Below are 24,795 nucleotides of genomic sequence, written 5' to 3' on the forward strand. Positions count from 1 at the left end.
TGATCGCGCCGTGGATGCCAGTGCCGTGTCGTATTGCGCGCGCCGCCAGATCTGGTGATTGTAGCAGCAGTCATGTCCCCAGCATGTCATGAGTTCCAAGTTTGGTGTTGCGTGCACTCCTACGCGTCTCGGCGTGTGTCGCAGGGCGATCTGCCGATCACACCAATGTCCTGTGCACTACATACCCACCACGGCCGCCACTTGGTCTTCCTTTTGGTTGACTCAACTTCCCACTCTCACTTTGCATTCTCTCCCTCTCTCCTTCTGTCCTGCTCTCCCTATCTCACTCACTCTCTCACTCTCATATCACGCACGAGTACCTCACAGCGTCAACATGTCTTCCCCGGCCGCCATCAAGGACGAGCTCGTCATCGCAGCTTACAAGGAGCGCAACGATCCCGGCACGCAGCCCCGCGAGGAAGGTGGCACCCAGGACATCAAGCCCAAGATTGATGACCTCACCACCAACCACATCGGCTTCAACCCGACCAAACGGGTCCCAAAGAGTAAGTGGGGTGGGCATGATGCGGTGAGCGGTAGGGGGAGGGGGGGGGGGGCTGACGAGGACAGGCAAAGGCCCCCTCAAGCCCAACCAGTTCAGGATCCGCCTGTGCGGCACCAAGGAAGGCCAGCCGTACAGCATAAAGCTCCTCAGGTTCCCGCACCACACCGGGCTCGATATCAAGGTTGGTCCTTTCCATGGCCTGGTCAAGCTGACGACAGCTTCACCTCGTCGACTACTACGGCTACGAGATGGACAAGATCCGGTAAGCTCGGCGGTCGACATCCAAACAACCTACAATGCCTACTTACGGTGGCCCAACAGCATTATCTATGACGGTGCGATCGTCAAGAATGACCAGACCATGAACGACCTTGAAGTCGAAGACCTCGACGAGTTTGACGTCTACGTCGAGCGTGGGTTGGCCTGGTCCTGGTCCCCCGAGACTGACTTGATGCAGAGATCGGTGGCTCCGCCCGTCCGGAGCAGGGTGCCTGCTAGACTGCAGGTGCCACCACGCGCCGTGCGGCATGGTGCATTTGCGTGGCTCTAGATTTGCAGCAGGGTAACTAGTCGCTCGAATGCATATGATAGGATCAAGTGTTGCTGCGTGCACTTAGAGTCGGGCCTTCGCCACCGCGCCTGCTGCGGATCCGCGATCCGTCGCAACATCCGTCGCACCTTCCGTCCCATTGTTCGCCCACACACTCCCCTCTCCATCTTCGTCGCCTTCCTCTCATTCACACCCTTCCACTCGCCCTTTGCACTCTCCCTCTCTCTCTCTCTCTCTCTTTCTCTCTCGCCACTCGTCCACCTCAGCGCCGCAACCATGCCTCCCAGCATCACCGTCAAGAAGGAGCCCGTTGACATCGCGCCCATCCAGCACGACGACCCTGACGCGTCGGACGACGAGACCTCCCGGCAGGACATCAAGCCCAAGATCGATGGCCTCGAGACCATTGGCATCGACTTCAACCCGATCAGGCCGGTCCCAAAGGGTACATACCGCCAGAGGGGGGTGAAGCGTTGACGGACAGCGGGACCGCGCAAGCCGAACGAGTTCACGATCAAGCTCCTCGGCACCAAGGACGGTCAGCACTTCCGCATCAAGCTCTTCATGTTCCCAAAGTACACTGGCCTTGTGATCAAGGTTGGGGGTGGCGTGAACGAGCTGACGGCAGAAACACCTCGTCAAGTACTACGGCTACGAGATGGACAAGCTTCGGTAGGCGTGACGGCGCACATTCGACACAACCATCACTGACACGGCCAACAGCATCATCTACAACGGTGAAATTCTGCAGAACAACCAGACCATGGCCGAGCTTGAGGTCGAGGACTATGACGAGTTTGACGTCTACCTTGAGCGTGGGTGGCAAACTGGGCGAGTGCTGACCTTGTAGAGCTTGGTGGATAGCGCCCCGAGTGTGCGGCACCGCAGGTCTGGTGTTGCATGGCGGATGAGAGGCGCCCCATATAAATGAGAAGGGGCGTGAGCAGTCCAGCAGTCCAATGCAGGTGTGCACACGCCCTTCGGCCTGGAGGAGGCAGCTGCCACTTGGATGACTCGACTCGACTCGTTTGTCTTCCTCGCCGCGTGCTCTGTGCCAGCTGTGCATTCACTCGCCCTCCGCAGAAATGATTCGCCCCACAAGAATCTGTTAATCTGGGCACTGGCGTCCGAGTAGGCGCACACAGTGTCCCCACGTCCCCACTTGAGGGGTCGCGTCGGGCGCACGGACTCCCGACCCCATGACGCGTCGTCGCCTCACCGCACCTCCCTAGTTGTCGCCCTCGTCGTTCCTTCCTTTGTCCCAACATCACCCACTTGACTCTACCCTTTCTCTTTTACACCCACACCCACACACTCTCTCCCCTCTGGAAACCTGACGGCAACATTCACTCTTCCACCCACATTCGCACCAACCTCTCCACCACCACGTCCACATCAGGTTCCCCGCGCCATGTCTTCCCTCAAGGATAAGGACGTCAAGCCCTCTCGGGCTGCCCTTGACGGCCACAAGAAGGCTCACCAGGATGACTCGGACGACTCGGCTGCCCGTGACATCAAGCCTGCCATCCCCGGTCTCGACAAGCAGGGCATTGACTTTGTGAAGATTGGCCACTGGCCTATTCGTGAGTGTCTGTCAATGGTGTTTCTGCTGTAACACCACAGATCCTGTGAGGCCTGACGAAATCAAACTTCATCTGGCTGGATCCAAAGACGGCGTGCACTACAAAGCAAGCTGCATTGCCTACCCCGGTTCCACTATCAAGCTTGTCAAGGTACAAAGCCGGCGAGACTTGACTGATCAACCCAGGAATACCTCCGTGACGTCTACGGCTACGAGGTGGCCAAGCTCCGGTAGCTCGAGTGCGGTTCTGACGACTATCACTGACTTTACCTCCACAGTTTGCTGTACGATGGCAAGATTCTGTCCAACACCGACACCATGCGCTCTCTCGAAGTCGAGGACGGCGACACTTTTGACGTCTACCTCGAGCGTGGGTGGCGCCCTGGGAGAGTGCTGACCTTGTAGAGCTTGGTGGATCGCGCCCCTGAGTGTGCTGCATAGCAAGTCTTCCTGATGGTACATAGCGCCTGAGAGGCCCCAAATACATATGGCTGGGGTGTGAGTAGTCAGATGCAGGTGTGTAGACGCCCTTGTGCTTGGAGGAGGCAACTGCCGCCGAGATGACTTGACTCGACTCGTTTGTCTGCCTCGCTCTGTGAATGTACTCCACTTGGTCGGCACTCGCCAGACCTGCTTGTCACCCAGAGCACTCATGCACGTGCAAGCGCACAGACTGGGTCCCCCCTGCGCCGTCGCACGGACCACACGGCGCGTGTCGTCGCGTCAACCGCGCCGCACTCACCGGCGACACTCGCCACCTGTTGTGCCTTCCTTTGTCAAAGCAACCACTTCGCCCCGGCATACTTGATTCATCTTTCTCTCTCACTCACTCTCTCTCTTCTCTTACTCTTCGACACTCACAAGCTCTCACCTCTCCTCATCGTTACAGACACCACCGCCCGCCTCCCCACCTTCATCACCACATCCAACACCATGTCTTCCTCCAAGCACGAGGACGTCAAGCCCTCCTGGGCCATCCTCGAAGGCCGCAAGAAGCCCATCATCCATACCTCAGACGACAAGCCCGCCCTGCCTGACATCAAGCCCGTCATCCCTGGTCTTGAGCAGCAGGGCATCGACTTTATCAACATCCGCCCACACAACTGTGAGCTTTGATGACTTCGCCAAGAGCTCACACCAGATCCGAGCCACCAGCGTCATGATCAGATGAAGGTTTACCTCACTGGGACGAAGGGGGGAGTCAACTACAAGTTCAACCTCATCGTCTATCCTGAGTCTACTGGCCAGGTACTCAAGGTATGGACGCGGCGACGGCGAAGCGGCTTGGCTGACCGGGCAGAAATACCTCGGCGACGTTTACGGCTACGAAGTGGACAAGCTGCGGTAGGTCCGGACTCGCTCCTCGTGAACGCGACTGACATTGCTACCATAGCGTGCTCTATGATGGCAAGATCCTTGCGAACAACGACACCATGGAAACTCTGCAGGTCGAGGCCGGCGACATCTTTGACGTGTACCTCGAGCGTGAGTGGAGCACTTGGAGAGTGCTTACCGCCCAGAGCTCGGTGGCTAGCGCGCTGAGTGAGCAGCAAGTCTGTCTGGGGTGTTATGTAGGGTTCATTGGGCGGGGTGTGCATGTGTGCAAGTAGACAGGCAGTTGGATGCACCTGAGTGTGGCCCTCATACAGGCAGCACGACCGCCACCATGATGACTCAACTAGCTATCGTCGTCTTCCCCGCTCGATGTTTCCCCCAGAGATGCATGCCCCGAAGAATGCTTGGCGCGCTCGTCCATGTAGGTGCCCAGGTGCACACCCACCTCCACTTGACGTCGTGTCGTGCGCGTCGCATTGCGTCGCTCGAACCGCATGATTCGTCGCTGCCAGGTCAACCAGGCTCAAATGCAAAATGCCACCCTTGTTGCCTTCCCTCACCCAACAATTCTCACTCCGCCTTCCCTGTCCCGTCATTCTCTCCAACCTCTGTTCCCCCTCCCACTCTTGGCCTTGCCACTTCTAACAACCTCCGCACTCACCCCGCCACCACATTCACCACTCTCGTCTCCCGCCCCAGCTCCAGCGCCAACCATGTCTTCCTCGCCCAAGGCCGAGGACACGGACGTCAAGCCGTCTCTTCCCGCCCTCGAAAGCGCCAAGAAACCCACCACCGACCCGGACGAGGCGGCCCTGGACATCAAGCCCGTCGCCCAGCCCGGCGCCATCACCCCTGCCCTCCAGCCCGGCGGCATCCCCGCCGCCACCCAGCCCAGCGACATCAAGCCCGTCATCCCCGGCCTCGAGAAGCCCGGCGTCGACTTTGTCGAGATCCGCCCCAGGCAGTGTGAGCGCCCTCCACGACCGTGTTCACACCTCAGACCTCGGCTGGCGGCCCGACGAGATATGGATCTATCTCGCCGGGAGCAAGGGCGGCGTGTGCTACAAGATCGGGCTCGTCGTCTATCCCGGTAACACTGTGCAGCAGCTCAAGGTTGGCTCGAGGGGCCAAGGGAAGGGAGGGGGCTGATGGGCAGGATTACCTCGCTGACGTTTATGGATACGAGGCGGCGCCGTTGCGGTTGGTCTGCTGGGCCTTGGTGCGTCGGCTGACACTGCAGCCTGGTGTATGACGGCCAGGTCCTGGCGAACACCCAGTCAATGGGTGCTCTTGAGGTAGAGAACAATGACATCTTCGACGTCTTCATCGAGCGTGAGTGGGTGTGTGGTGACTGCTGACGCAAGCAGAGCTCGGAGGGTAGGGTGGGCGATCACGCTGGCCATGTCATCATGTATCTACGTAGAAACTGTGGTCGCGTACAGCGATGGGCGACTGATGCAGCGACCTCGCCTCCTTCACGGCCTCGTCCCCAATGAACAACTGACTAGTTGTTATACACATCTGGACTATACGCGTTAACACTGCTGCTCTTCCGCCGTCGGTCTCCCGTCGTTGGTCTCTCGGTCAAGGTGCCGACTGCCTTCCCTTCTCTAGCCCCCAAGCTCTGCCAGTCAGCCGTGCCCCACAACCCACTCACGCTCGAGGTACACGTCAAACGCGTCGCCGTGCTCGACGTCGAGCGACGCCATCGTGTCCTTGTCCATGCAGATCTTGCCGTCGAGAATGAGGCGCAGCTTGTCGAGCGAGTAACCGTAATGCGCGACGAGATACTTCTGGTGGGTCAACCCAGTCCTGGTTTGTAACCCACCTTGAGGCTCCGCACACTCGCAGAGGGGGGCAGCCACAGCTCGATCTTGTGCCCCACGCCGTCCTTCTCGCCCTGCAGCGAGATGGCGAGGGCGTCGGGCGCGCGGGTGCGGCCTGGGATCAGTCGCCACCCACGAGTTCCCACGACGCACCGGTCGGCTCGCGCGTGTACTTGAAGTCGATGCCCTCCTTTGGCACATTGTCGAGCTTGGGCTTGATGTCCTTCTCCCCGCTGTCGTCGTCCGAGCTGTCGGGCGCGATCGTGCGCGTGCGCGGCGTGCCGGGGCGGCGGCGCTTGACGACGGACGAGCCCTCGGCCGCGTTGCTCTTGCGCTTCTCCTCGAGCTTGATGATGGGTCTGTCGGACGGCATTATGAGGAGTGAAGTTGGAAGGAAGAGAAGGGAAGGCGAGATGATGGGATGTGGTTGGTGTGCGGGTGGGTGACGGTATGAGCAGGTGGAGGTGCTGGGTGGAGGTCGAGGAAGACATGACGCTGGTTGCGCCCCGCCCGGCCGCGCCGCCGCACGGGCCACCGGCTGATGACTGTGCGTACAGTGTGCTGACTTCCCTCTTCCTTGTGCGTTGGCTGCATTGTCAGTGGCACATCCCCCTCGTTGTCTCGCTCTCTCTTCTTTCCATACACTCACTTATTGCAGCAGATACGTCCTTGACGAGACACAACAACAATCATGTCCCCAACCCCAGCTCTCAACCTTATCATCACCCAGCTCAAGAACACTCATCTCTCAGAGCCGACGGCCCACACCCCCACCCAAGTACGTCTTGAGAGTCAAATGACCCACCCACCCCTCCCGCTGACAGAGCCATAAGACGGCACCCGAGGACCCCCCCACGGCGTCTCCTGGTGATGCCAAACTCACCAGCATTGGGGTGGAAGGTGTCAGTTTGAACAGCCGTATGAGCCGCCCACGATGGCGACACCGCGCTCCTGGAGAAGCTCGTGAGTGCCCATACCGCACACAGAGCCAAGTCTAGAGCCTCCGAAATAGGCGACCCCGACTTGATTTCCGTGACATTCCAAGTGGTGCAGGGTGGAGTGCAGCACTACATCAGGTTGGAAGCCTATCCTTCGAGCACAGTTGGGTGCATGAAGGTGAGCCAAGCTGCCTCTGCATTCCACTGAACCTAGAAATTCCTCCGTGATTGCTACGGCTACGAGAGGGAGAGGCTTCGGTTGGTATTCTGTCCGGGGAACGGCATTGATTGCTGACCCCCAGTCTGGTTCACTATGGAATCCCGCTCAAAAAAACCGAAACTATTAGGTCACTCGCTGTTGAGGACGATGAAGTCGGGAATGTCTACCTCGACGTTTTCGAGGAGCGTGAGCAGTATTGTTACTGGATACGAGAGATGGGCGGGTAAGTCGGCAGCCCGAGTCACAGCATGAGACAAGCCGACCTCTCAATGTCGCATCCATTCACTATGATAATGTGGTAGCATGCAAAGCCGTTCAGATGTTGCACGACCCACCGGTGCTGGCAGTTTTAGTTGGTGTGGCCAACAAGGAACGTGTGGCACTCTCGGTGCCACACTCCCAATTCCTCCTGCCGCCGGCCAAGACGATTTCCTCAAGTTATCCTTGTTACCCGCTAACTTCATTCCTCTATCGTTCTTCATCTCATCACTCACTCACTCATCTATCCCACCTTCCATCTCACCCACTCTTGTGTCATACATCCTTCACCACCACCATGTCTTGCCGCGCTCCTCCACCCCCAAACGCACCACTCCCCCCAACTCTCCCACAGGTCGGGGGCGATCTCGCGGGCGGCCCATCTGAGAACGAGAATCAAGACTCCAACGACGACACCTTCTTCTTGCCTCCAACCGAAGCTGAGGTCTTCGCCTTCCTCGAGGACGCGGTTCTGAACTCCACCGTGCCGCCCGAGGAAGACCCCGAGGCCCTCGTCCCCGTGCCACTGGAAGAAGGGCCTCAGCTCCCCGCCGTCCTCGACGTTAAGCCCGCCGGCCTGGCCGTTAAGCAGAGTGTCGACTTTGCACGCATTCGCGACCCGAACTGTGGGTCAACGCTGACCCTTCGTAGCCCCTTCGTGGCTGATGTTCCAGGGTGGCTCACGGCGCCGCCGCGCTTCTTCCAGATTACGCTCAAGGGATCCAAGGAGGGGACACAACACTACGAGGTTCCGATCTGGGTATCCTCAGCCACGTCGACAGTGGATCTGTTGGTGCGTGTATTCCTCCGGCTCGGCTGACGGATCAGGCCTACCTCTGTTCCAACTATGGCTACGAGGCCCAGACTGTCCGGTAGGCGCCGGGTGTGTGGACCTCGCTCACCTTAGCCTCGTGCACCAGGGTCAGCAGCTCACTGCCTCCGACACCATGAGATCGCTTGAGGTAGAACCTGAGGACGATATTGACGTGTTTGTCGAGAGTGAGTCATTGTGCGCTGTGTCGCTAATGGCCAGTGCTGGGTGGGTGAGGGCGGCGTCGTGGCTTTGTTAGTGTCGTCCTCTCTTGTGACACCTGTATTCTCCCCGTGTATGATGTAGACCATGTTGTGCGTCCTGTCGTGATGCGTGCAGGAGGGTACATAGTGAGCAATTCCATTCTCCATTCCCCCTACCCCCACGGCACCCGCCTCTGTCCTCATTCAACTTACCTTGAACTCACTCTGCACGCCCAACTCATTCACTTACTCTCAGTACCTCTTGACGCATCGCCTACCCTCCTCACCATGTCTTGCGAGCTCCCAGCCAACACGCCAACAGCGCTCAACCTAGACGACTTCCCCAACTTCCCCCTCCCCCTCAACCTGGATGACATCCCCGACTTCTCCCGCCCGCTCTCCGAGGCCGAGATAGAACAATTTCTCGAACTGGTAGTCTCCGTCGAGAACTGCGCCCTGGAGCCACAGGACACCTCGCCCACACCCGTGGTCGACGTCGTGCCGGCAGTGATCGACTCTGTCCTCTTCATGGCCCCGCCTGCTGCGCCTGGGCCCGCGCCAGACCTAAACGTCCCCGCACACATGGACGTCTCCCCAAGCGACCCATTCGCCCATCCCGACCCCAGCGACCTGTTCGCCCAGCCCGACATCAGCGACCTGTTCGCCCAGCCCGACCCCAGCGGCCCCGTCCTCCGCCCCGTAGACTTCCAGCACCTCCGCCGCCCGAAGCGTAAGCCGTCGCTGCGCCCGCTGCCCCGCTAACCCCAGTGCGCTACCGCCCCCGCCGGGGATACTTCAAGATCGCGCTGTCCGGCCTCGACGCGCTCATGAACGAGCACGAGGTCCGGGTGTGGGTCGAGCCCGGCGTCTCGGGGTTCGATCTCAAGGTGGGTGCGGTGTGTGGCGGGGCTAACGGCAGCACTACCTGCGCGACTCGTTCGGCTACGACCCCGCGCTCGTGTGGTAAGTTGCTGTTTCGGAGCGCTCACCCCAGCCTTGCGCACGACCATGTCGTGCTGTCCGACCGTGAGACGCTTGGCGCGCGCGGGATTAGGAGGGGCGACAGGATCAGCGTCGTCATGACGAGTGAGTGGGGGCGCGGGCGCGCTGACGCCAGTGGGGGTGGTGTGAGGTGGCTCCGTGTGTGGCTCCGTGCGATACCTTCCGCCTCTGTAGTATGGAACCAGTTGTGATCTACACCGGCGTGGGGCAGGAGGGACAGCCGTGGATGGGCGACCCCGCGCGCTAGACCTCGGGCACCCGCCCACGCCGCAGCCTTCATCGGCACCGTGTGCGTTGTGTCCCAGAGACCGGCAGCCACGCAAGATGCCCTAGATGGCGCTGGTACTGCGTGCGCCTCGCTGGCCCGTCGGCCGGCACCAGCGCGTCGTCACATCACTGTTGTCGCTCGGCGCCGGGATGCATGGTGCATGGACGCGGCCTGGCGGCCCGAGGGGTGTTAAACGCGCGTACAATGACCAGTCGGTGTCAGCTGCCCGCCACTGCCGCCAGGGTTCCGCCACCGCCATGTGGGGCAACCGGTCTCCGCCGCGCCGGGCTTAGAGCGGAGTGGGCGGCCTGGCCGACACGACCGCTGCCTCGGTCATGGATACATACATTCTTCTGACTGTTGTTCTACATTCGGCGTGGGTGGGCCGCGCGAGCGGAGGCGAGCCGTGTGCGTGTGTGCTCGGCGTGGGTGATGCCCGCCGCGCTTGTCTGGTGGGCCCGTTGCATTCCCTGCCGCCTTGTCTTGGCCGGTTCGACGGCGCGGTTTCTAGAGCCCGTCAGCTTGTCCTAGCCAGCCCCGCACCCCCACTCACACTCGCGCACGTCCTGGAACCACCAGCCCTGCTTGCGGTCGGTGGGGCTAGTGCCGAGGCCGGCAGTCTGGGTCTGGGGGCTCTCGGCCGGCGCGTTGGCCTGGGTGCTGGCCGACGCTTCCTTGGGCTCGGCCTTGGTGTCGACCTTTGCGGCCGACTTGATCGGCACGGCGGCCACCTCGTCGTCCTCGTCGTCTTCCTCGAACGTGTCGGTTACGAGGTTGGCCGCGGCCACTTTCGCGCCCGGGACGACGGGCTTGGAGGCCGTGTCGAACAGCGCGTAGCTGTTCGAGAAGGACTGCCTGCGGACGGGCTGGATCTGGGCCATTGTGGGGTGGTGGGTTGGGGCGGTGGTTGCGGCTCTGGAGGTGGACTGTACAACAGGTGAACAAGTGGTGGACTGAGCACTGGAGAACTGTACGCTGCCAAGATGCTCCAACGTGCGCAGCGTCGTCAGCATGCATCGAGGCGGGGATGAATGCACCCTCGACCAGGTCACGGGGCCACCAGTCGCTTGTCGCCGCCACCCCCACCCCACCCCGCCCACTACGGCATCCTTCGGCTTACGAGAGTGCCTTGCCGGTCCATCACAGCCGAGACCGAACTCTGGCAAGCCTAAACACCACACTCGATGCCCAAACACGCCTCATCTATCGACACGACCTCTGCACCCTCGTACTCGTACAAACAGCCTACTCACACAGCGCAGAGGCTCTCAACCATATCCTGTAGAGTGCAGGCCACGCCCACATCCCTCGCTCACACCGTCCGCAACCATGTCTGTCCCCCTCGACCCCCCCCCTACAAGATGACACACTTCCGGCTGTGATTCGTGGTGCTATGTCGAGACAGGTGCCGCTTCCGCACGCCGTGCTGCCGTATCTGGCGCACAATCTCCGCAAACGCTGGCAAGATGCCGACGTTGTCGCGCTGCAGCAGCGTCAGCTGCGCCCCGCGCCCGCCCCACCCACCGCCGACGTCTCAAAGTACGGGCAGCCCGACTCGATGGCGAGCGCCTCAGCTGTCTGGGGCTCTACCTCGCGCTCGTCGACCAGGTCAGCCTTGTCTCCCGGTCAGCCAGCCCCGACGCAATAACCCACTCCCAATGATGACCATGGGGACCACCTGCCCACCCGTGGGGTTCTTGATCCGCCGAATGCTCTCCCTCACTGCTCTGACCTCGTTGATCGTCTCCCTCTGGATAAGCCTGCCAAGTCAACCGGTCAATCGGCTTGTTCGCCTCTATACGCTCCCGGACCGCCCCGCCCGTGCGTGCGACTGCTCACGAGAAGACGAGGATGAAGCCGTCGGAATCACGAATGAAGAGGTCGTTGAGGGACAGGTATTGGTCGATGCCGGCTGGGTGTGTGAGCGGGCGGAGTCGCGGGGCCTCGGAGAGCATGCACACGAGTGTGAGGGCTGGTCCACGACGCGACACGCCAGCTGCCGCGGCAGCGCCGTCACGACCTTGCCCACGCAGGCCGGACCACCGAGCGACACGGGGCCGTGATACCCGGAAGTCTCCCGGGCTCGAAGGGCGGACAACACCCCGGCGTTGCGTTCGGCTCAACCCTCACGCCTCACCAGCCGCACAGCTGGGCGCAGTTCCGCAGCACGTCCTACTCACCCGTGTCGAGGATCTCGAGGAGGCATGGTGTGCCGTCGACCTCGAATTGTCGCCGATCTGGATGTGAGCTCGGTCGTCACGACCCTTTGACAACGCACAAGAGTCTTCGACTGCAAGCGAACGATGACAGGAGGCGCGACGTTCAGCTGCTGTGCGCGCGCTATTCTCGGCTTCACGGTCGGACTCACTCGTCGGGTCGTACATCTCGAGATACTCGCCGTTGATGAACCGGATCGTGACGGCCGACTTGCCTACTCCGCCGGAGCCCATCACGGCTGCCTGGTAGTGTCAGCAGTCGTGGGCACTGAGCTGTACCCGACTCACTCTGTATACTCGCATCGTTGTGTTGGGTTGCAGTGTGCGGACTAGCTCGGCATTGACTGGGGTGATGGTGTGATGTTGTCGTGCAGGCAGCAGCAGCTCGAGGCGCTCGTGATGGTGCTGGTGCGCAATCTTTGTGGTGTCACCGGGATTCGATTGTCGTCGGGAGGGAGGGAGGCAGGCAAACTGTCGCGGTATATGGCAGGGGACGAGGTCAATGTCACACCTGGTGATCGTCGACGTCGGAGCGGAGAGGGGTAAAGGTATGAAGAGGAGCGACGGGGCAAGCAGGGGATGTCGAGGGGTGGGCGCAGCGTCGGGGAGTGGGTGGAGCGTGTGTCGAGGCGCGGGCTGGCAGTGGGTTGCTCGAGGCCAATGTAAGCTGGGCGCGTCGATTTCCGGTGATGATGAGTATGCGTGGGCAAGTGAAGAAGAAACTAGCGACCAGTGCTGGTTGATGGTGGTCGTGGTGGTGGATGATGGTGCCGAGCCAGCTGGCCCGACGGCCAGCCTGGGCGCAGACACGACCAACAGGCGAGCCAGCCAGGCAGAGCAGCATGCTATGGTGTGATGAGCGCAGCAGCGGCGGCAGCACCAGTGCCAGAATGCAGCGAGTTGTGCGCGCGCCAAAGTCAGCATCGCACTGTCCCCCTCGTCGTCGTCGCTCGCCCTTAGTCGACGGCCGGCAGTGGACCAGAGAGAGGCAGCGAGCCGCTCGCGGCGCAAGCCTCGCGGCGACCGTGCGGCGACCCACCCTGCGTGCGCGCAGCTCTGCTCTGCTCTGTCTCTGTCTCTCTCGTTTTGTTCGAGCAGGGGCCTGCGTTGTGAGTCAAGTGAGGGCCGTCATGAGGCGTGCTGGCTGGCGGTGGCAGCGCTGGGGCCACGCGCCGCCGCCGCCTCCGCCACATGCATGCGGCGTCCAAGGCTGCTGGCGCTGGCTCTGCGGGCTACATAAGCACCCACGACACGACCCGGCCCCATGCCTCGTCGTCGCATCTTATCACTTGTCCCCGGCGGTATGCATCGCCACGTCTAGAGGTCGCCTGACGCTGACCTGTCGTCGGCTTTGCCGCCACCGAGGTCGCACTTGCCCCACTGCGATGACGTTCCCTGAACAAGACCGAGGGTTTATTTGGTCCATGTTGCATCAACATTGCTGCTCCACAACTCGCCAGTTTAATCTCTCACTCTTGCCCACCACGAAGACCACCGAGCCTACCCCGAGCCTACGCTGCACTACCACGCAGCAGTAGAGCTACTTAGAAGCAACGGGCACTCCCCCCTCTCCCCCGCCCATCGCACGCCGCTCCTCTCCCCCCCCCCCCCCATCCCGCCCAATGCCCGGAAACTCGACCCTCCTCTCGCCCCCCTTTGGCCCGTTCAACCCCGTCCACGAGCACGTCGTCCGCCATGCCAGCTCGCTCAGCACCCTCCGCTTCGCCTTCCTCTTCCTCACCCCCTGCGCCGTCATGTACTTCCAGGCGCTGCTGCTCGTCTCGCCCGGCGCGCGCAAGAACAGAGGGAAGCGTGCGGCGCTGGGCGTGCTCGGCCTCGCCGTCATGTTGAACGCGTGGACGAGCTACCGCTTCACGAGTGAGTCGGCGATGGTGGGGGAGGTCGAGTCGGGTGGAGGGCGTCTGACCGCTGGGGCGGAGGAGCCATCAAGTGGGTGGCGGCGATGTGTCCTCCTCGGGGTGGTGGGCAAGACTCCATCTCCGAGCGCGGCAAGGGGATGAGGGGCTGATGAGTACGAACGGAAGGCAACGCGACGAGGTGGTCGGGAGTGGGGCAACTCATCTGTGATGCTCCGGACCCACTAACTCCCCCAGCGCCGTCCTTCAATGCGTTCAACAATGCCATCACAATCATCTTCCTGCACCTCGCCGTCAAGTTCATCGAGTTCGGCCTGCTCTCCGACCGCGTGCACGACCCGTACATGGCTCTCGGGCGGTCGCGACACGTTGCGGCCTTTGACCTGTCCATCAACTCGCGACTGGTGTCCCTCGGCTCGGTGGGGCTCGACACGTTGGCCGGCCCGCCAAACGCCGCACTGCCAAAGCACCCCCACGTCGAACGGCACCTCCGTCACAAGCGGCGCAAGCGGCACCCGCGGCCCACGACCCGCTCCGGCAGCGTGATCCGGCACCTGCGGCACGCGGCCGTCCACTACATCGTGCTCGACACGATGCTCGCCCTCCTCGCTCTCGTGGGGCCCGACACGCTCGGTGTGGCCCAAGGCACGCCCAACGTGCTCGACAAGTTTGTCGCCCAGACGCGCGTCACAGCGCTGCCGGGCCTGCTAGACTGGGTCATCCCGGCCGGCGGCGTGCGCTTCGTGACGCATGTGTGCGTGCCTCTCGCCATCTGGCAGGGGCTGAGCTGCGGGTACCACTCGCTCGCGGCGGCGTGTGTTGGCTCCGGCCTGTGGGAGGTGCAGGCATGGGACGTGGACCTGTTCGATTCGCCGTGGCGCGCCGACAGTATCATTGATCTGTGGGGGAAGCGGTGGCACCAGGTGGGTCGCTGTGGAAGGACCGCTCTGACAATAGATGTTCCGACACCAGTTCATCATCCTGTCCGTGACAACGACACGCTTGCTGGGCATCAAGATCGGCACGCACACCCTCTTCCTGCTGACCTTCGTCTTCTCGGGGCTTCTGCACGCCTTCGGCGAGCTGAGTATGGACCCCGTTCCGGAGCCGTGGAAGCTGGGGCTCTTCTTTGTCCTCGCCGGGCTGGGCTGCGCCATCGAGGTGACGTTCAAGCGTGTGACGGGCCACCGCGTCAAGGGATTGCTCGGCCGGATCTGGACCTGGACGTTCATGTATTGTGCTGGCAGCCTCGCCACCAACGCCTGGCTCGACGGCGGCATCGCCGGCTGCACCCTCCTCCCGGCGGGCGGCGTGGGCAGCTACATTGCGCCGCTCGTGCTCTCCAAGTTGTGCTTGGTTGAGCGCATCCAAGTTTAACTATCATAGCATTGCGAATCTGCGACATGTCTCATGCGGCATCGACTCCACGACAACTCCACGACACAAACACCCACGCAAGATTGCATCTATTCTCATCTGTACTGTCCACGCGGTGGATATACCCTGCATGTAACCGATCTAGAAAGGGTGTCGGGGGAGCCTCAAAACTCGTCGCCTCTGATACCGGCGCGCATTTTGAACTCTGGGGTGTGAGCTGCGAGGCGAGCGGTCTGGGACTCACTGTACGGCGTGTCCGCCTTGAGCCGGTGCTCGGGCGTGTGGCCGCGGCGGTTGGCGTTGCTGCCCTCGGGGTTGATCCGGCGTGGGGGCGTGCGTGCAGCAGCGCGGGCGGCACGGAAGCCGGGGTCGTCTGGCGTGATGGTGATGTGCGCTGCGTCGGCGGCGGCGGCTTCGGTAGGTGCCTCTTCGTAAACAGGTGCGTCCTCCTTGTCCTCCTGGGCGGCATCCTCCTGCCCGGCAGCAGCACCCTCCTGCCCGGCAGCAGCACCCTCCTGCCCGGCGGCAGCACCCTCCGCACCACCCTCAGAGACCACCGGCTCCTCGTTGCCGCCGTCAACGCCCGATACGAGCGGCACCTCCTCGTCGCCCGTGAACCCGTCGCCGCCGACGCCCTCGCCCGCCGCATGCTCGTGCACGTCTAACGGGTCGACGACCTCGTGGTCCTCCTCCAAGTCGGCGTCGGGCGCCAATCCCTGGAAGATGCGCTGGCGCGCGTCCTCCTCCTCCTCGAGCTTGTGGTGGTCTGGCGTCAGCGCCGCCGAGGCCGGCACCTACGCTTGAAGTGCTCAATGTCCTCTGGGTGGTTGTACGACTCTTCTGTCTGCGTCTCCGGCGTCGAGTGGTACAGCTCCTCGTGGTGCAAGAAGCTGCGGGTCAGCGCCCCGCCACACAACACAACCCACTACTCCGACTCCTCGTCGTAGTGGTGCCCGAGGTCCTTGAACTCCTTAAAGTTCGGCAGGCTGTCCGGGCCGGCGACCTCAAACTCCGCGAGCGAGACGCGGCCTGTGCGTCAGCGGCCTGTGCGCGCGCACCCACGCACCGTCCCCGTCCGTGTCGAGCTTTCCCAGCACCTCGGCGACGACGCGTGTCTCAAGCCCATCCGGCACCGTGCTGGCGCGGTGCGGGTCGAGCACAGAGTGGTGCCGCAGGCCGTAGAGCGCGGCGATCTCGTCGGCGCTCCAGAAGCCGTCGCTGTCGAGGTCGTGCAGCTTGAAGAAGGCGGGCGGGTCAAAGCTGTCGATGTGGTGCTCGTTGTGCATCTGGCAGGCGTCAGCGCGCGTGCGACGGGTGCGAGCTAGCACGGAGCGTACGGAGCACGGGCAGCCCGCACGGAAGGAGGGCCCGCGCGCCAGCAACTCACATGCGACTCGGCGTACGACAGCCCCTCGTCGTCCCCTTCGGCGTGGCCGCCATGCGCGAGCGCGACAGACGCGAGGAGGAGGACTGCGGCGGCGGTGAGGCGCGGCATGGTGGTGGTGTGGGCGATGTTGACGGCGGCGTCGGACGGCGGCTTGCTTGGCTGAAAGCGACGAGGTCGGTTGTACGATCCCTGGCAAAGGCGCCATGTGGCAGGATTCCGCATGGGGTGGTCGTGGTTGCCGGCGTCAGTCGGCCTTTGGCAGCCAAGCTTGCAGCAGCTTGTCGTCGCGGCGCGCTCGGCGCTGGCGAGCTCGTCGTCGCAGCTGCAGCCGTGCTGTTGTTGTCGTTGTCGTTGCAGCGCAAATCATGTTGGCCCACCGTCGCGACATTGACCGCAACCGTTTCCGTCGGAAGTGGCCGATTTGTTTGTGGTTGACTGGACCGCCTCGACCTCGACCTCCACCACAAATATCCGCTGGCCGGCTGGCCCACACCTCGACTCCACCCACTCTCCCACACCACAATGCCCAGCGACGACACGGGCTACAGAGATACCAGCGACCCCGACCAGGCGGACAGGGACGCGGCGCTCGCGCAGCTCATCACGCTCCTCGAGCCCGCCGCGTTCCCGTTCGAGAGCTACGCCGCCGCGCTCGACCGCTCAGCCGGCGACGTCGCGCGCGCCGCAGAGTGGCTGCTCATGCCGTCCGAGGCGGGGGGGAGCGGTGCGCCGGCGTCTCGGTCGGCGAAGCGCGCGCGCGGGCTGGACCAGTGGCTCAAGGCGCCGGCGAAGCGCGAACGGCCTGACCTCGACTCGGATACCAAAAACGCAAGCACCCCCTCGCCCAAGAAGGCAGCCACGCCGCCCTCGCCGCCCGACCGCGCGGCGACGGCGGCCAACTGGGCCGCGCTCCTCCGCGCCTCGCCGCCCAAGCCCATCGCGCCGGCGCCAAAGCGCGAGCCACCACTGCACCTCGCCACGCCCGCCGCCCTCGCCGCCGCAGACATCCCGCTCGCGCTCCTCCCCAGCCCTGTGCCCCCAGCCATGGCGGCCGCGCTCTACCACCTCATGATGGGCGAGGCTGAGACCGTCCCCTGGCCCAAGAACAAGTGGTACCTCAACGGCCGTGAGGTCGAGTCCAACCACCAGGCGACGTCGTACGCGCGCGACCTTGACGAGTATGGCAAGGAGGTCGGCGTGCACTACTACTTCCAGAGCAAGAAGTATCGCGGCGCGAAGGTGCGTCCGGGGGAGGGGAGGACGAGCTGACGCCAGGTGTTCCCGCCGCTGCTGGCCGAGGCGGCCAAACTCGTAGAAGAAGCCGTCAACGCCCACCTCGACACCATACCGCGATACCCGCTCGAATACCGCGGCAAGTGGGAGGCGAACATGTGCGCTGCGAACCGGTACGATGGCGCCGCCGCCACGGTGGGCTTCCACTCGGACCAGATGACTTGTGGGTGATTGCCTCTGAGACTAGCTCACCCACCAGACCTCGGGCCGTTCCCCACCATCGCCTCCCTGTCCCTCGGCACGCCGCGCGCCTTCCGCCTCCGCCAGACCGAGGCGGTCGAGGCCGCGTTCGGGACCGGCCGCCCGGCGCGGACGTACGAGGTGACGCTCGGGCACAACAGCCTGTGTCTGATGACTGCTGGCTGCCAGGAGCGGTACAAGCATACGTGGGTCGGCGTTATGGCTGAGCTGACGGCAGTGTGCCACCCCAACGCGCCCTGGACACCTTCCGCCCCGGGTGGGATATCGAGCAGCAGGTCATCCCCACCGAGGACCAGAAGGCGTACACCACGCGCATCAACATTACGTTTCGGTAAGCTTGACGATCCCAAGATCGAGCTGACGGCCAGATTCTACCGCCCTGGTAAGCCTCCCACCCCTGACACTTCTCACACAAGACTTCCGCCCGACGCCCGGCGACGGACCCAGCCCACGCCACGGCACACCGATCTGCAAATGTGGCATCCCAACGTATGTACTCGTGTCGATGCCGCTAACGGCAGCCTGCTGCGGGCCGACCAGAAGGCCAAGGCGCGGGCGCGCCTCGGCGGCGCGTCGAGCACCAACGGCCAGAAGCGGACGATCAACGGTGTCGAGGTGGTCGACGACGACATGGTCTACTTCTGGCAGTGCCAGAGTCCGACCTCGACGGGCGAGTTGAAGGGGTGCGGGTTCTTCAAGATTCTTGACATGAAGGGCGAGGGCCGAGGGCCGTGTGTTGCGGATGTTGATGGGGCGGCGAGCGAAGCGGCTGATGGTTGAGATGTAACAGAGGGCCGGAGAGTGCGAGTGTTGTAAGATAGGACATGGGAGATGCAGGGTATACTGTTGATGTTGACATGTGCGAGTGCTGAGAGATTGGTCGATGGATTGCCGGATGACGCCTAGTCGTCCATCTCGACCTCGTTGTCGGGCTCGTCCTGATCTGACTCGGGCACGTCTCCGTACTCGACATCGCCGCGGTCCTCCATGCCCTCGACGTCGTCGAAATTCGCCTGGCCAAGCCCCTCCTCCTCGGCCTCGTCCTCGGCCTCAACGAAGCGCTGGTGGGCGGTCTCGTCCTCCTCGCCCTCGACCTCGGCCTCGAGCGCCTCCTCCTCGGCCTTCTTGCGCTCCGCCTCGCGGGCGGCGCGGCGCTCAGCCCGGGCCTTTGCGCGCGCGGCGATACGCTCCGCCTCGCGGCGCGCCTCCTCGCTCGGCTCGATCGCGCCCGTCTCGACGCCGAGCGCGTCGGCGAGGCGCTCGAGCTGCGTGCGCGCCGGCGACGGCTGCAGGCTGCCGACAAAGGACTGGAGGGACGTGAACGTCGCAGCGGCCGAGAGCTTGGTCGCGCGGCCGACGGGCTCGATGAGGAGCGGCGAGTTGAGCTGCTTGTCCATTGCGTGCGGTGGTGTTGTTGGTGTCGATGCAGTCGGGTCGCAACTTTCAAAATCTGAGATTGAACCCATCCGTCATTCGCCTGGTGGAGGTCCGGCTCAGGCACGGAGGTGGATTTGCCCCCGCTCCCACGTGGCGCGGCGTTTGATTTTGCTTTGGAGCGTGTGGCAGCCGGGTCGGATTTGATCCCGTCGCGTCCTGGCCTGGTCGCGACGTGACGCGCGCCACGCGCCTGGCGTCGCTGCGTCTGGGCGGCTTCTGTTTGTGATGAGACCCAACAAGGACGAGGTGCAATCGACGAGCTGCAACAATCACTCAACCCCTGTCGACTCTCTTCCACTCCTCCCTCTCTCGCCATTCATATCCTTTACGACTCTGGCTGGCCCACTCCGACCCCCGACCAAAGCACTAGACCCGCCCAACTAGTGTCCCCCACCACGCCCAGACGACACGCGCCGCTCTGCTCTGTAAACACGGCGCAGCCTTCGCACCAGCCACCACCCACCACACCACACCCACCCGATCACCCTTGCCACCACTCCACCACCTCAACTTGGCTGACTGGACCGCCCGACTACCACACCCACCATGTCACTCGAGAACTACACCAAGCTGGAAAAGGTCGGCGAAGGTGAGGACACCACACGTAAACAGCAACTGACAGCAGGCACGTACGGCGTCGTGTACAAGGCGCGAGATGTCAACACGGGCCAGATTGTCGCGCTCAAGAAGATTCGCCTAGAGGCAGAGGACGAGGGCGTGCCGTCGACGTCTATCCGCGAGATTTCGCTCCTCAAGGAGCTGAGCAAGGACGACAACATTGTCAAGTGAGTGCAACGGGTGCGGAATGTTGGGCGGCTGGCGCTCGTAAACATCGGGAGAGCCTGTCAACGAACCGCCCCGCCCCCTGGCCGTCACCCCTCCCACTAACCCCCCAGGCTGTTTGACATTGTCCACTCCGACTCCAAGCTCTACCTTGTATTCGAGTTCCTCGACCTCGACCTGAAGCGCTACATGGACTCGATCGGCGACAAGGACGGCCTCGGCCCCAACATGGTCAAAAAGTTCTGCTACCAGCTCGTCAAGGGCCTGTACTACTGCCATGCGCACCGTGTCCTGCATCGCGACTTGAAGCCGCAGAACCTGCTCATCGACAAGGAGGGCAACCTCAAGCTCGCCGACTTTGGTCTTGCGCGTGCCTTTGGCATCCCCCTGCGGACGTACACGCACGAGGTGAGCCCTGTGCTGCGAGCTTGTCACTGACCCCAGGTCGTCACCCTCTGGTACCGCGCGCCCGAGGTGCTCCTCGGCTCACGCCACTACTCTACGGCCATCGACATGTGGTCTGTAGGCTGCATCTTTGCCGAGATGGCCATGAGGCAGCCCCTCTTCCCCGGCGACTCGGAGATTGACGAAATCTTCCGCATCTTCCGTCTGCTCGGAACACCAAACGAGGACGTCTGGCCCGGCGTCAAGCAGCTGCCCGACTACAAGGCCACGTTCCCCCAGTGGAACGCCGTCGACCTCAAGACGGCCGTCCGAGGGCTCGACGCTAACGGCCTCGACCTCCTCGCCCAGACGCTCATTTACGACCCTGCCCACCGTATCTCTGCGAAGCGTGCGCTGCAGCACCCTTACTTTGCCTCCTCTGCCGCCTGAGAGTGAGCGTTACTGTCACTGTCGTGTCGCTGTCGCTGGTCGCTGGGTCGCTCTACAGCATTTGATACCCCATACTCGAGCTCCCCGCGATCCCAGGCGCTGCCGCGGTGGACCTCGCCGCCGCCAGCCGCCGATGTACTGTATTGTGTCAATGGGCTGGGTGTCAGGCGCCGTGTTGCCCTGGTGCATACTAATACATTTGCTAACGCGTTGTCTATCCAAAGTTTGCCCACTCGAGCGAGTAGAACTCGACATCCCCCGGCCCGTCAACCTTCTCGTCTCCCGTCTTGCCGTCGTCCCAGCAGCACAGCAGGCCGGCCTTCTTCGTGCCCGTTCCCAAGCGGCCCCAGGCCACGATTTCCGCTGGCCTAATCGGGTCGTCGCGCACAATCACCTGGGACGTAAAGTGGGCGTGGTAGCGGAGGTAGTCGCCGGGGTAGATGAGCCACTCGCCGCCGAACCTCGGCCCAAGGCCCATGCGGTATCCGCGCGTGTGGAGCGCCGCAAAGCTGTCAGCCAGCGCCGAGTCGCGCACCGCGGCCGGGAAGGGGAAGTGGGGCGTGGGGAGGGGCGGCGCCTCAGCCGCGCGCGGGACGAGCGCGTCGAGCACCGGCGCACCGGGCACGACGGTGAAGATGTTTGTGTTCTCCGCTGTCGGCGTCGGCGGCGCAGCAGCGGGCGGTGGTGGCGGCGTTGCGACAGAGCCCGACAGCACGGCCCCGACCTCGGCGGGCACCTCCTCCCCCGCGGCGAGGGCGGCGGCGCGCGCCGCCTCGGCCTTCTTGCGCTGCCGCTCCTCGCGCTTGAGGCGCGCCTTCTCGCCCGCGGCCTCAAACTTGGCCTTGGAGGCGACGGCGCGCGCCTCCTCGTCGGCGCGCATGCGCTCCGCTAGTGCGCGGGAGCGGGCGATGCGCTGCGCCGTGCGCTGGGCGACGAGCTCGGCCGAGGGCGGGGCAATGGCTGAGGGGACGGGGACGAGGTGCGCGCGGCCTAGGGTTAGCTGGAAGGAAGGTCTCTCTCAACCCACCAGTGTTGACGAGCAGCGCCGTCTCCTCTGGCATCAGGGTCACCGGTAGGCCGAGGAAGCCGTTCTGCTGCTGCACGCCCGGGAGCGTGCCGGTGCGCAGGCCGGAGATGTCGTGCGCGCAGTGGATTGTCGCGGCGGCTGTGGCGTCAGCGGGGGAGATCAGCTCGTGGAGGCACCCGACGCACCCTGCGCGTCCCAGACCGTGCCGACACCGGCGACGAGGTACAGCGGGATGCTGCTCGGCCCCGCGCCGGGCGAGGAGGGGAGGGCTGTCATTGTGTTTTGCGTGATGCGATGGGTGGAGGCGAGTCGCGAAACGGCCAAAATACCAACTTCTGAGTCTGAAGTCATCGGGTGGCGAGGGGTACACGTCATTGTGTTGATAAGCGACGGCCACCGATCACTTGGGCTGTTGCTGTTGAGTTGCTCGAAGACGACCGCATCAAGTCGTAAACACATCATCGAGAAACACAACGGCACAGCCGCCCAGCCGCCATGGTACGTGCAGCGAGAGAGCGAGCAGGTGTGAGACGTGCTGACCCCATAGCTTATGTTCTCGTGAGCGGCTGGAGTCCTGGATCGTTTGTGCAGCCACTCACCCCGCAGCTTCTTCAAGACGCTCGCCGAGCAGGTCGTCACCATCGAGCTCAAGAACGACCTGTGTGTGACGGGCACGCTCAAGTCTGTGGACCAGTGAGTGGGGTGTGGGCGCGGCGCTGGCCGGGCTGCCTGGCCACGGCCGTCGCCGCCGCGGGGAAGACACTCGAGGCGACCTAACACCCCAGGTTCCTCAACATCCGGTTAGACAACATCCACGTCGAGGACCCCGAGCGGCATCCGCACATGGTGAGTGGGGTGCGGGCGCGCTAGTGCCCGCCTGCGCTGGTGGGACGAAGGGAGGAGGGAGGTGCGGCAGCTGTACAGCGATCGCATCCTCAGCCGTCCGCCCTCCTCACCCCTTGGCCCTTCCCCGCCTTTCTCAGCCGCTCACGCCACCCCCAGCTCGCCGTGAAGAACGTGTTCATCCGCGGCTCGGTCGTGCGCTACGTGCGCATGGCGTCGCGCAACGTCGACACGACGCTGCTCGAGGACGCGACGAGGCGTGGTGAGTGCGCCAAGCGGCGCCGCCAGGCGCCGCGAGGCTCGGTGTCGACAGTGGCGAGCACTACTGACGCGCTGCAGAGGCGCACAACGGCAAGTAGGCCGCCGAGCGGCTAGAGCATTTTCTGGGCGTCGAGGCGGGCGACGAGGCACGTCCACCGGCGCGTGGTCGAGACAGAGTAGACAGACACCGCAGCACCGCAGCACTCCATACCGTTGCATGTAATATACCACCAGTGGGCGGGGCGGGGCGGGGAGGAACGACGAGGAGCGCAGCGCAGTAGCAAGCGAGCCGGTGCGGATGTTGCAGAGGCAGAGGATACGGCCGAGGACGCAGCGCGGCCCGGCCGGCTCGGTGTCTCCGCCTGCTACAACTCAACCTCCACCTCTCGCCGGCCCAACACAAAAAGTCAGCCCGGCACTCAACTCACAACCACACACCCAGCAACAAAATGATACCCCTCCTCGGGCGCTCAGCGTGCGCCCGGACGGGCCTGCAGTGCGCCACAGCGGCGCTGCGACCCGCCGCGCGGCCGTCGCTGCGCCGGCACCCGATCCTCTCACAGCTGCGGGCGACGTCGACCTCGCGGCGCGTCTCTGCCCCAGCACCGACGCCGTCCACTTCCACCACGATCGCGCAGCACAAGCCCGCGCCCCCACCCGTGCCGTACACGGCCTCGCCGCCAGACTGGCTCGACGCGTGCGTCCCCCGCGGGCTGGCCCGCGCAAAGCCCTACCTCCGCCTCCTGCGCCTCAACAAGCCGACCGGCGCCGTGCTCCTCTACTGGCCCGGCGCGCACTCGATCGTCATGGCCAGCACGGCGCTCGCGCTCCCCTGGACCACGCCGGTGTGGTACTGCTTCCTGTTTGCCGTCGGCGCCGTGGTCATGCGCGGGGCGGGGTGCATCGTCAACGACATGTGGGACGCCAAGATGGACGCCAAGGTTGGTGAGTGTCGCGGGCTGGGGCTGGGCGGGGCGGGGCTGACGTTGGCAGAGCGCACAAAGATGAGGCCGATCGCCGCGGGCGAGGTCACGTATACCGGCGCGACGGTCTTCCTCGCGTCCCAGCTCCTCCTCGGACTCGGCGTCCTCTCCCAGCTCAACACGTACTCGATCCTCCTCGGCGCCGCGTCGCTCCCCCTCGTCGCCATCTACCCGTTCATGAAGCGCGTGACGTACTACCCCCAGCTGACGCTCGGCACCGTGTTCACGTGGGGCGCGCTGCTCGGCTGGGCCGCCGTGGCGGGGAGCGTCAACTGGGCGGTTTGTGGGCCCTTGTGGCTCGGACACATGCTCCACTGCGTCGCTTACGACACGATCTACGCGCACCAGGTTGGTTAGGGGGCAGGGAAAGGCAAGCTGACAGCCAGGATAAGCGCGACGACGTGCTCGCCGGCGTCAAGTCGACGGCGCTCGCCTGGGGCGACAAGTCCAAGCCCATCATTGCTACGCTCTACTCTGCCTTTGTCGGCTGCCTCGCCATCGCAGGGCACGCGATGGGCGCAGGGCCAATCTACTACGCCGTGTCGGTCGCCGGCGCGGCCGCACAGCTCGCGTGGCAGGTCATCACGGTCAATCTCGACGACGCGGCTGACTGCTGGCGCAAGTTTGTGTCGAATGCGTGGCTGGGCGGGCTCATCTTCCTCGGCACGGTCGGCGACTACGTCCAGCAGGTGCTCCTTGCCGGGTGGTTCTAGGGGGGGGGGCGATTGCATAGGCATTAGGGGTACGGATACTGGGTAAAGCAAGATGCGGAGCGTGG

The 24,795-nt window shown here is 63.6% G+C and overlaps 17 protein-coding genes across 17 annotated transcripts; 11 read left to right on the forward strand and 6 right to left on the reverse strand.

The window, feature by feature from the left end:
• Positions 1–334: 334 nt before the first annotated feature.
• Positions 335–1,003, forward strand: SMT3_3 (SUMO protein smt3; the record flags this gene model as incomplete). The annotated part of the gene is made up of 5 exons (XM_069352009.1): positions 335–506; positions 571–686; positions 754–767; positions 827–918; positions 963–1,003. The coding sequence occupies 5 exons, from the start codon at positions 335–337 to the stop codon at positions 1,001–1,003; spliced, it is 435 nt and encodes a 144-aa protein (XP_069209427.1).
• Positions 1,004–1,331: 328 nt separating this feature from the next.
• SMT3_4 (SUMO protein smt3) lies at positions 1,332–2,167 on the forward strand (the record flags this gene model as incomplete). The annotated part of the gene is made up of 5 exons (XM_069352010.1): positions 1,332–1,500; positions 1,540–1,652; positions 1,684–1,727; positions 1,779–1,870; positions 2,139–2,167. The coding sequence occupies 5 exons, from the start codon at positions 1,332–1,334 to the stop codon at positions 2,165–2,167; spliced, it is 447 nt and encodes a 148-aa protein (XP_069209428.1).
• Positions 2,168–2,466: 299 nt separating this feature from the next.
• Positions 2,467–3,065, forward strand: SMT3_5 (SUMO protein smt3; the record flags this gene model as incomplete). Its single annotated transcript, XM_069352011.1, has 5 exons — positions 2,467–2,638; positions 2,679–2,788; positions 2,824–2,867; positions 2,916–3,007; positions 3,043–3,065. 5 exons carry the CDS (start codon positions 2,467–2,469, stop codon positions 3,063–3,065), a joined length of 441 nt encoding a protein of 146 aa, XP_069209429.1.
• Positions 3,066–3,570: 505 nt separating this feature from the next.
• On the forward strand, positions 3,571–4,171 carry Q8F55_003469 (uncharacterized protein; the record flags this gene model as incomplete). The annotated part of the gene is made up of 5 exons (XM_069352012.1): positions 3,571–3,742; positions 3,779–3,894; positions 3,938–3,981; positions 4,031–4,122; positions 4,158–4,171. The coding sequence occupies 5 exons, from the start codon at positions 3,571–3,573 to the stop codon at positions 4,169–4,171; spliced, it is 438 nt and encodes a 145-aa protein (XP_069209430.1).
• Positions 4,172–4,685: 514 nt separating this feature from the next.
• Positions 4,686–5,353, forward strand: SUMO2 (Small ubiquitin-related modifier 2; the record flags this gene model as incomplete). Its single annotated transcript, XM_069352013.1, has 5 exons — positions 4,686–4,938; positions 4,973–5,085; positions 5,129–5,172; positions 5,213–5,304; positions 5,340–5,353. The coding sequence occupies 5 exons, from the start codon at positions 4,686–4,688 to the stop codon at positions 5,351–5,353; spliced, it is 516 nt and encodes a 171-aa protein (XP_069209431.1).
• A 229-nt stretch (positions 5,354–5,582) lies between these two features.
• Positions 5,583–6,171, reverse strand: SUMO4 (Small ubiquitin-related modifier; the record flags this gene model as incomplete). Its single annotated transcript, XM_069352014.1, has 4 exons — positions 5,583–5,596; positions 5,630–5,765; positions 5,801–5,913; positions 5,952–6,171. The coding sequence occupies 4 exons, from the start codon at positions 6,169–6,171 to the stop codon at positions 5,583–5,585; spliced, it is 483 nt and encodes a 160-aa protein (XP_069209432.1).
• Positions 6,172–7,512: 1,341 nt separating this feature from the next.
• Positions 7,513–9,195, forward strand: Q8F55_003472 (uncharacterized protein; the record flags this gene model as incomplete). Its single annotated transcript, XM_069352015.1, has 8 exons — positions 7,513–7,840; positions 7,889–8,007; positions 8,043–8,086; positions 8,122–8,213; positions 8,248–8,253; positions 8,485–8,958; positions 8,997–9,115; positions 9,148–9,195. The coding sequence occupies 8 exons, from the start codon at positions 7,513–7,515 to the stop codon at positions 9,193–9,195; spliced, it is 1,230 nt and encodes a 409-aa protein (XP_069209433.1).
• An 830-nt stretch (positions 9,196–10,025) lies between these two features.
• On the reverse strand, positions 10,026–10,379 carry Q8F55_003473 (uncharacterized protein; the record flags this gene model as incomplete). Its single annotated transcript, XM_069352016.1, has 1 exon — positions 10,026–10,379. The coding sequence occupies one exon, from the start codon at positions 10,377–10,379 to the stop codon at positions 10,026–10,028; it is 354 nt and encodes a 117-aa protein (XP_069209434.1).
• A 473-nt stretch (positions 10,380–10,852) lies between these two features.
• On the reverse strand, positions 10,853–12,017 carry Q8F55_003474 (uncharacterized protein; the record flags this gene model as incomplete). Its single annotated transcript, XM_069352017.1, has 7 exons — positions 10,853–10,981; positions 11,023–11,117; positions 11,152–11,258; positions 11,338–11,410; positions 11,679–11,735; positions 11,867–11,957; positions 12,003–12,017. The coding sequence occupies 7 exons, from the start codon at positions 12,015–12,017 to the stop codon at positions 10,853–10,855; spliced, it is 567 nt and encodes a 188-aa protein (XP_069209435.1).
• Positions 12,018–13,336: 1,319 nt separating this feature from the next.
• Q8F55_003475 (uncharacterized protein) lies at positions 13,337–14,968 on the forward strand (the record flags this gene model as incomplete). Its single annotated transcript, XM_069352018.1, has 3 exons — positions 13,337–13,592; positions 13,829–14,514; positions 14,549–14,968. The coding sequence occupies 3 exons, from the start codon at positions 13,337–13,339 to the stop codon at positions 14,966–14,968; spliced, it is 1,362 nt and encodes a 453-aa protein (XP_069209436.1).
• Positions 14,969–15,132: 164 nt separating this feature from the next.
• Positions 15,133–16,463, reverse strand: Q8F55_003476 (uncharacterized protein; the record flags this gene model as incomplete). The annotated part of the gene is made up of 4 exons (XM_069352019.1): positions 15,133–15,173; positions 15,213–15,734; positions 16,035–16,254; positions 16,356–16,463. The coding sequence occupies 4 exons, from the start codon at positions 16,461–16,463 to the stop codon at positions 15,133–15,135; spliced, it is 891 nt and encodes a 296-aa protein (XP_069209437.1).
• A 414-nt stretch (positions 16,464–16,877) lies between these two features.
• On the forward strand, positions 16,878–18,629 carry Q8F55_003477 (uncharacterized protein; the record flags this gene model as incomplete). The annotated part of the gene is made up of 5 exons (XM_069352020.1): positions 16,878–17,594; positions 17,631–17,811; positions 17,848–18,022; positions 18,067–18,180; positions 18,371–18,629. The coding sequence occupies 5 exons, from the start codon at positions 16,878–16,880 to the stop codon at positions 18,627–18,629; spliced, it is 1,446 nt and encodes a 481-aa protein (XP_069209438.1).
• Positions 18,630–18,751: 122 nt separating this feature from the next.
• On the reverse strand, positions 18,752–19,246 carry Q8F55_003478 (uncharacterized protein; the record flags this gene model as incomplete). Its single annotated transcript, XM_069352021.1, has 1 exon — positions 18,752–19,246. One exon carries the CDS (start codon positions 19,244–19,246, stop codon positions 18,752–18,754), a length of 495 nt encoding a protein of 164 aa, XP_069209439.1.
• A 586-nt stretch (positions 19,247–19,832) lies between these two features.
• CDC28 (Cyclin-dependent kinase catalytic subunit) lies at positions 19,833–20,903 on the forward strand (the record flags this gene model as incomplete). The annotated part of the gene is made up of 4 exons (XM_069352022.1): positions 19,833–19,875; positions 19,912–20,071; positions 20,183–20,477; positions 20,514–20,903. 4 exons carry the CDS (start codon positions 19,833–19,835, stop codon positions 20,901–20,903), a joined length of 888 nt encoding a protein of 295 aa, XP_069209440.1.
• Positions 20,904–21,117: 214 nt separating this feature from the next.
• On the reverse strand, positions 21,118–22,206 carry SEN34 (tRNA-splicing endonuclease subunit; the record flags this gene model as incomplete). The annotated part of the gene is made up of 3 exons (XM_069352023.1): positions 21,118–21,893; positions 21,931–22,068; positions 22,116–22,206. The coding sequence occupies 3 exons, from the start codon at positions 22,204–22,206 to the stop codon at positions 21,118–21,120; spliced, it is 1,005 nt and encodes a 334-aa protein (XP_069209441.1).
• Positions 22,207–22,425: 219 nt separating this feature from the next.
• On the forward strand, positions 22,426–23,132 carry LSM2 (U6 snRNA-associated Sm-like protein LSm2; the record flags this gene model as incomplete). The annotated part of the gene is made up of 6 exons (XM_069352024.1): positions 22,426–22,428; positions 22,478–22,488; positions 22,537–22,623; positions 22,716–22,776; positions 22,933–23,035; positions 23,113–23,132. 6 exons carry the CDS (start codon positions 22,426–22,428, stop codon positions 23,130–23,132), a joined length of 285 nt encoding a protein of 94 aa, XP_069209442.1.
• Positions 23,133–23,483: 351 nt separating this feature from the next.
• Positions 23,484–24,730, forward strand: COQ2 (Para-hydroxybenzoate--polyprenyltransferase, mitochondrial precursor (PHB:polyprenyltransferase); the record flags this gene model as incomplete). Its single annotated transcript, XM_069352025.1, has 3 exons — positions 23,484–23,979; positions 24,028–24,365; positions 24,404–24,730. The coding sequence occupies 3 exons, from the start codon at positions 23,484–23,486 to the stop codon at positions 24,728–24,730; spliced, it is 1,161 nt and encodes a 386-aa protein (XP_069209443.1).
• Between the last annotated feature and the right edge of the window lie 65 nt (positions 24,731–24,795).

This window comes from Vanrija albida (assembly GCF_041260175.1).
Source record: "Vanrija albida strain AlHP1 chromosome Unknown contig_3, whole genome shotgun sequence".
NCBI lineage: Eukaryota > Fungi > Basidiomycota > Tremellomycetes > Trichosporonales > Trichosporonaceae > Vanrija > Vanrija albida.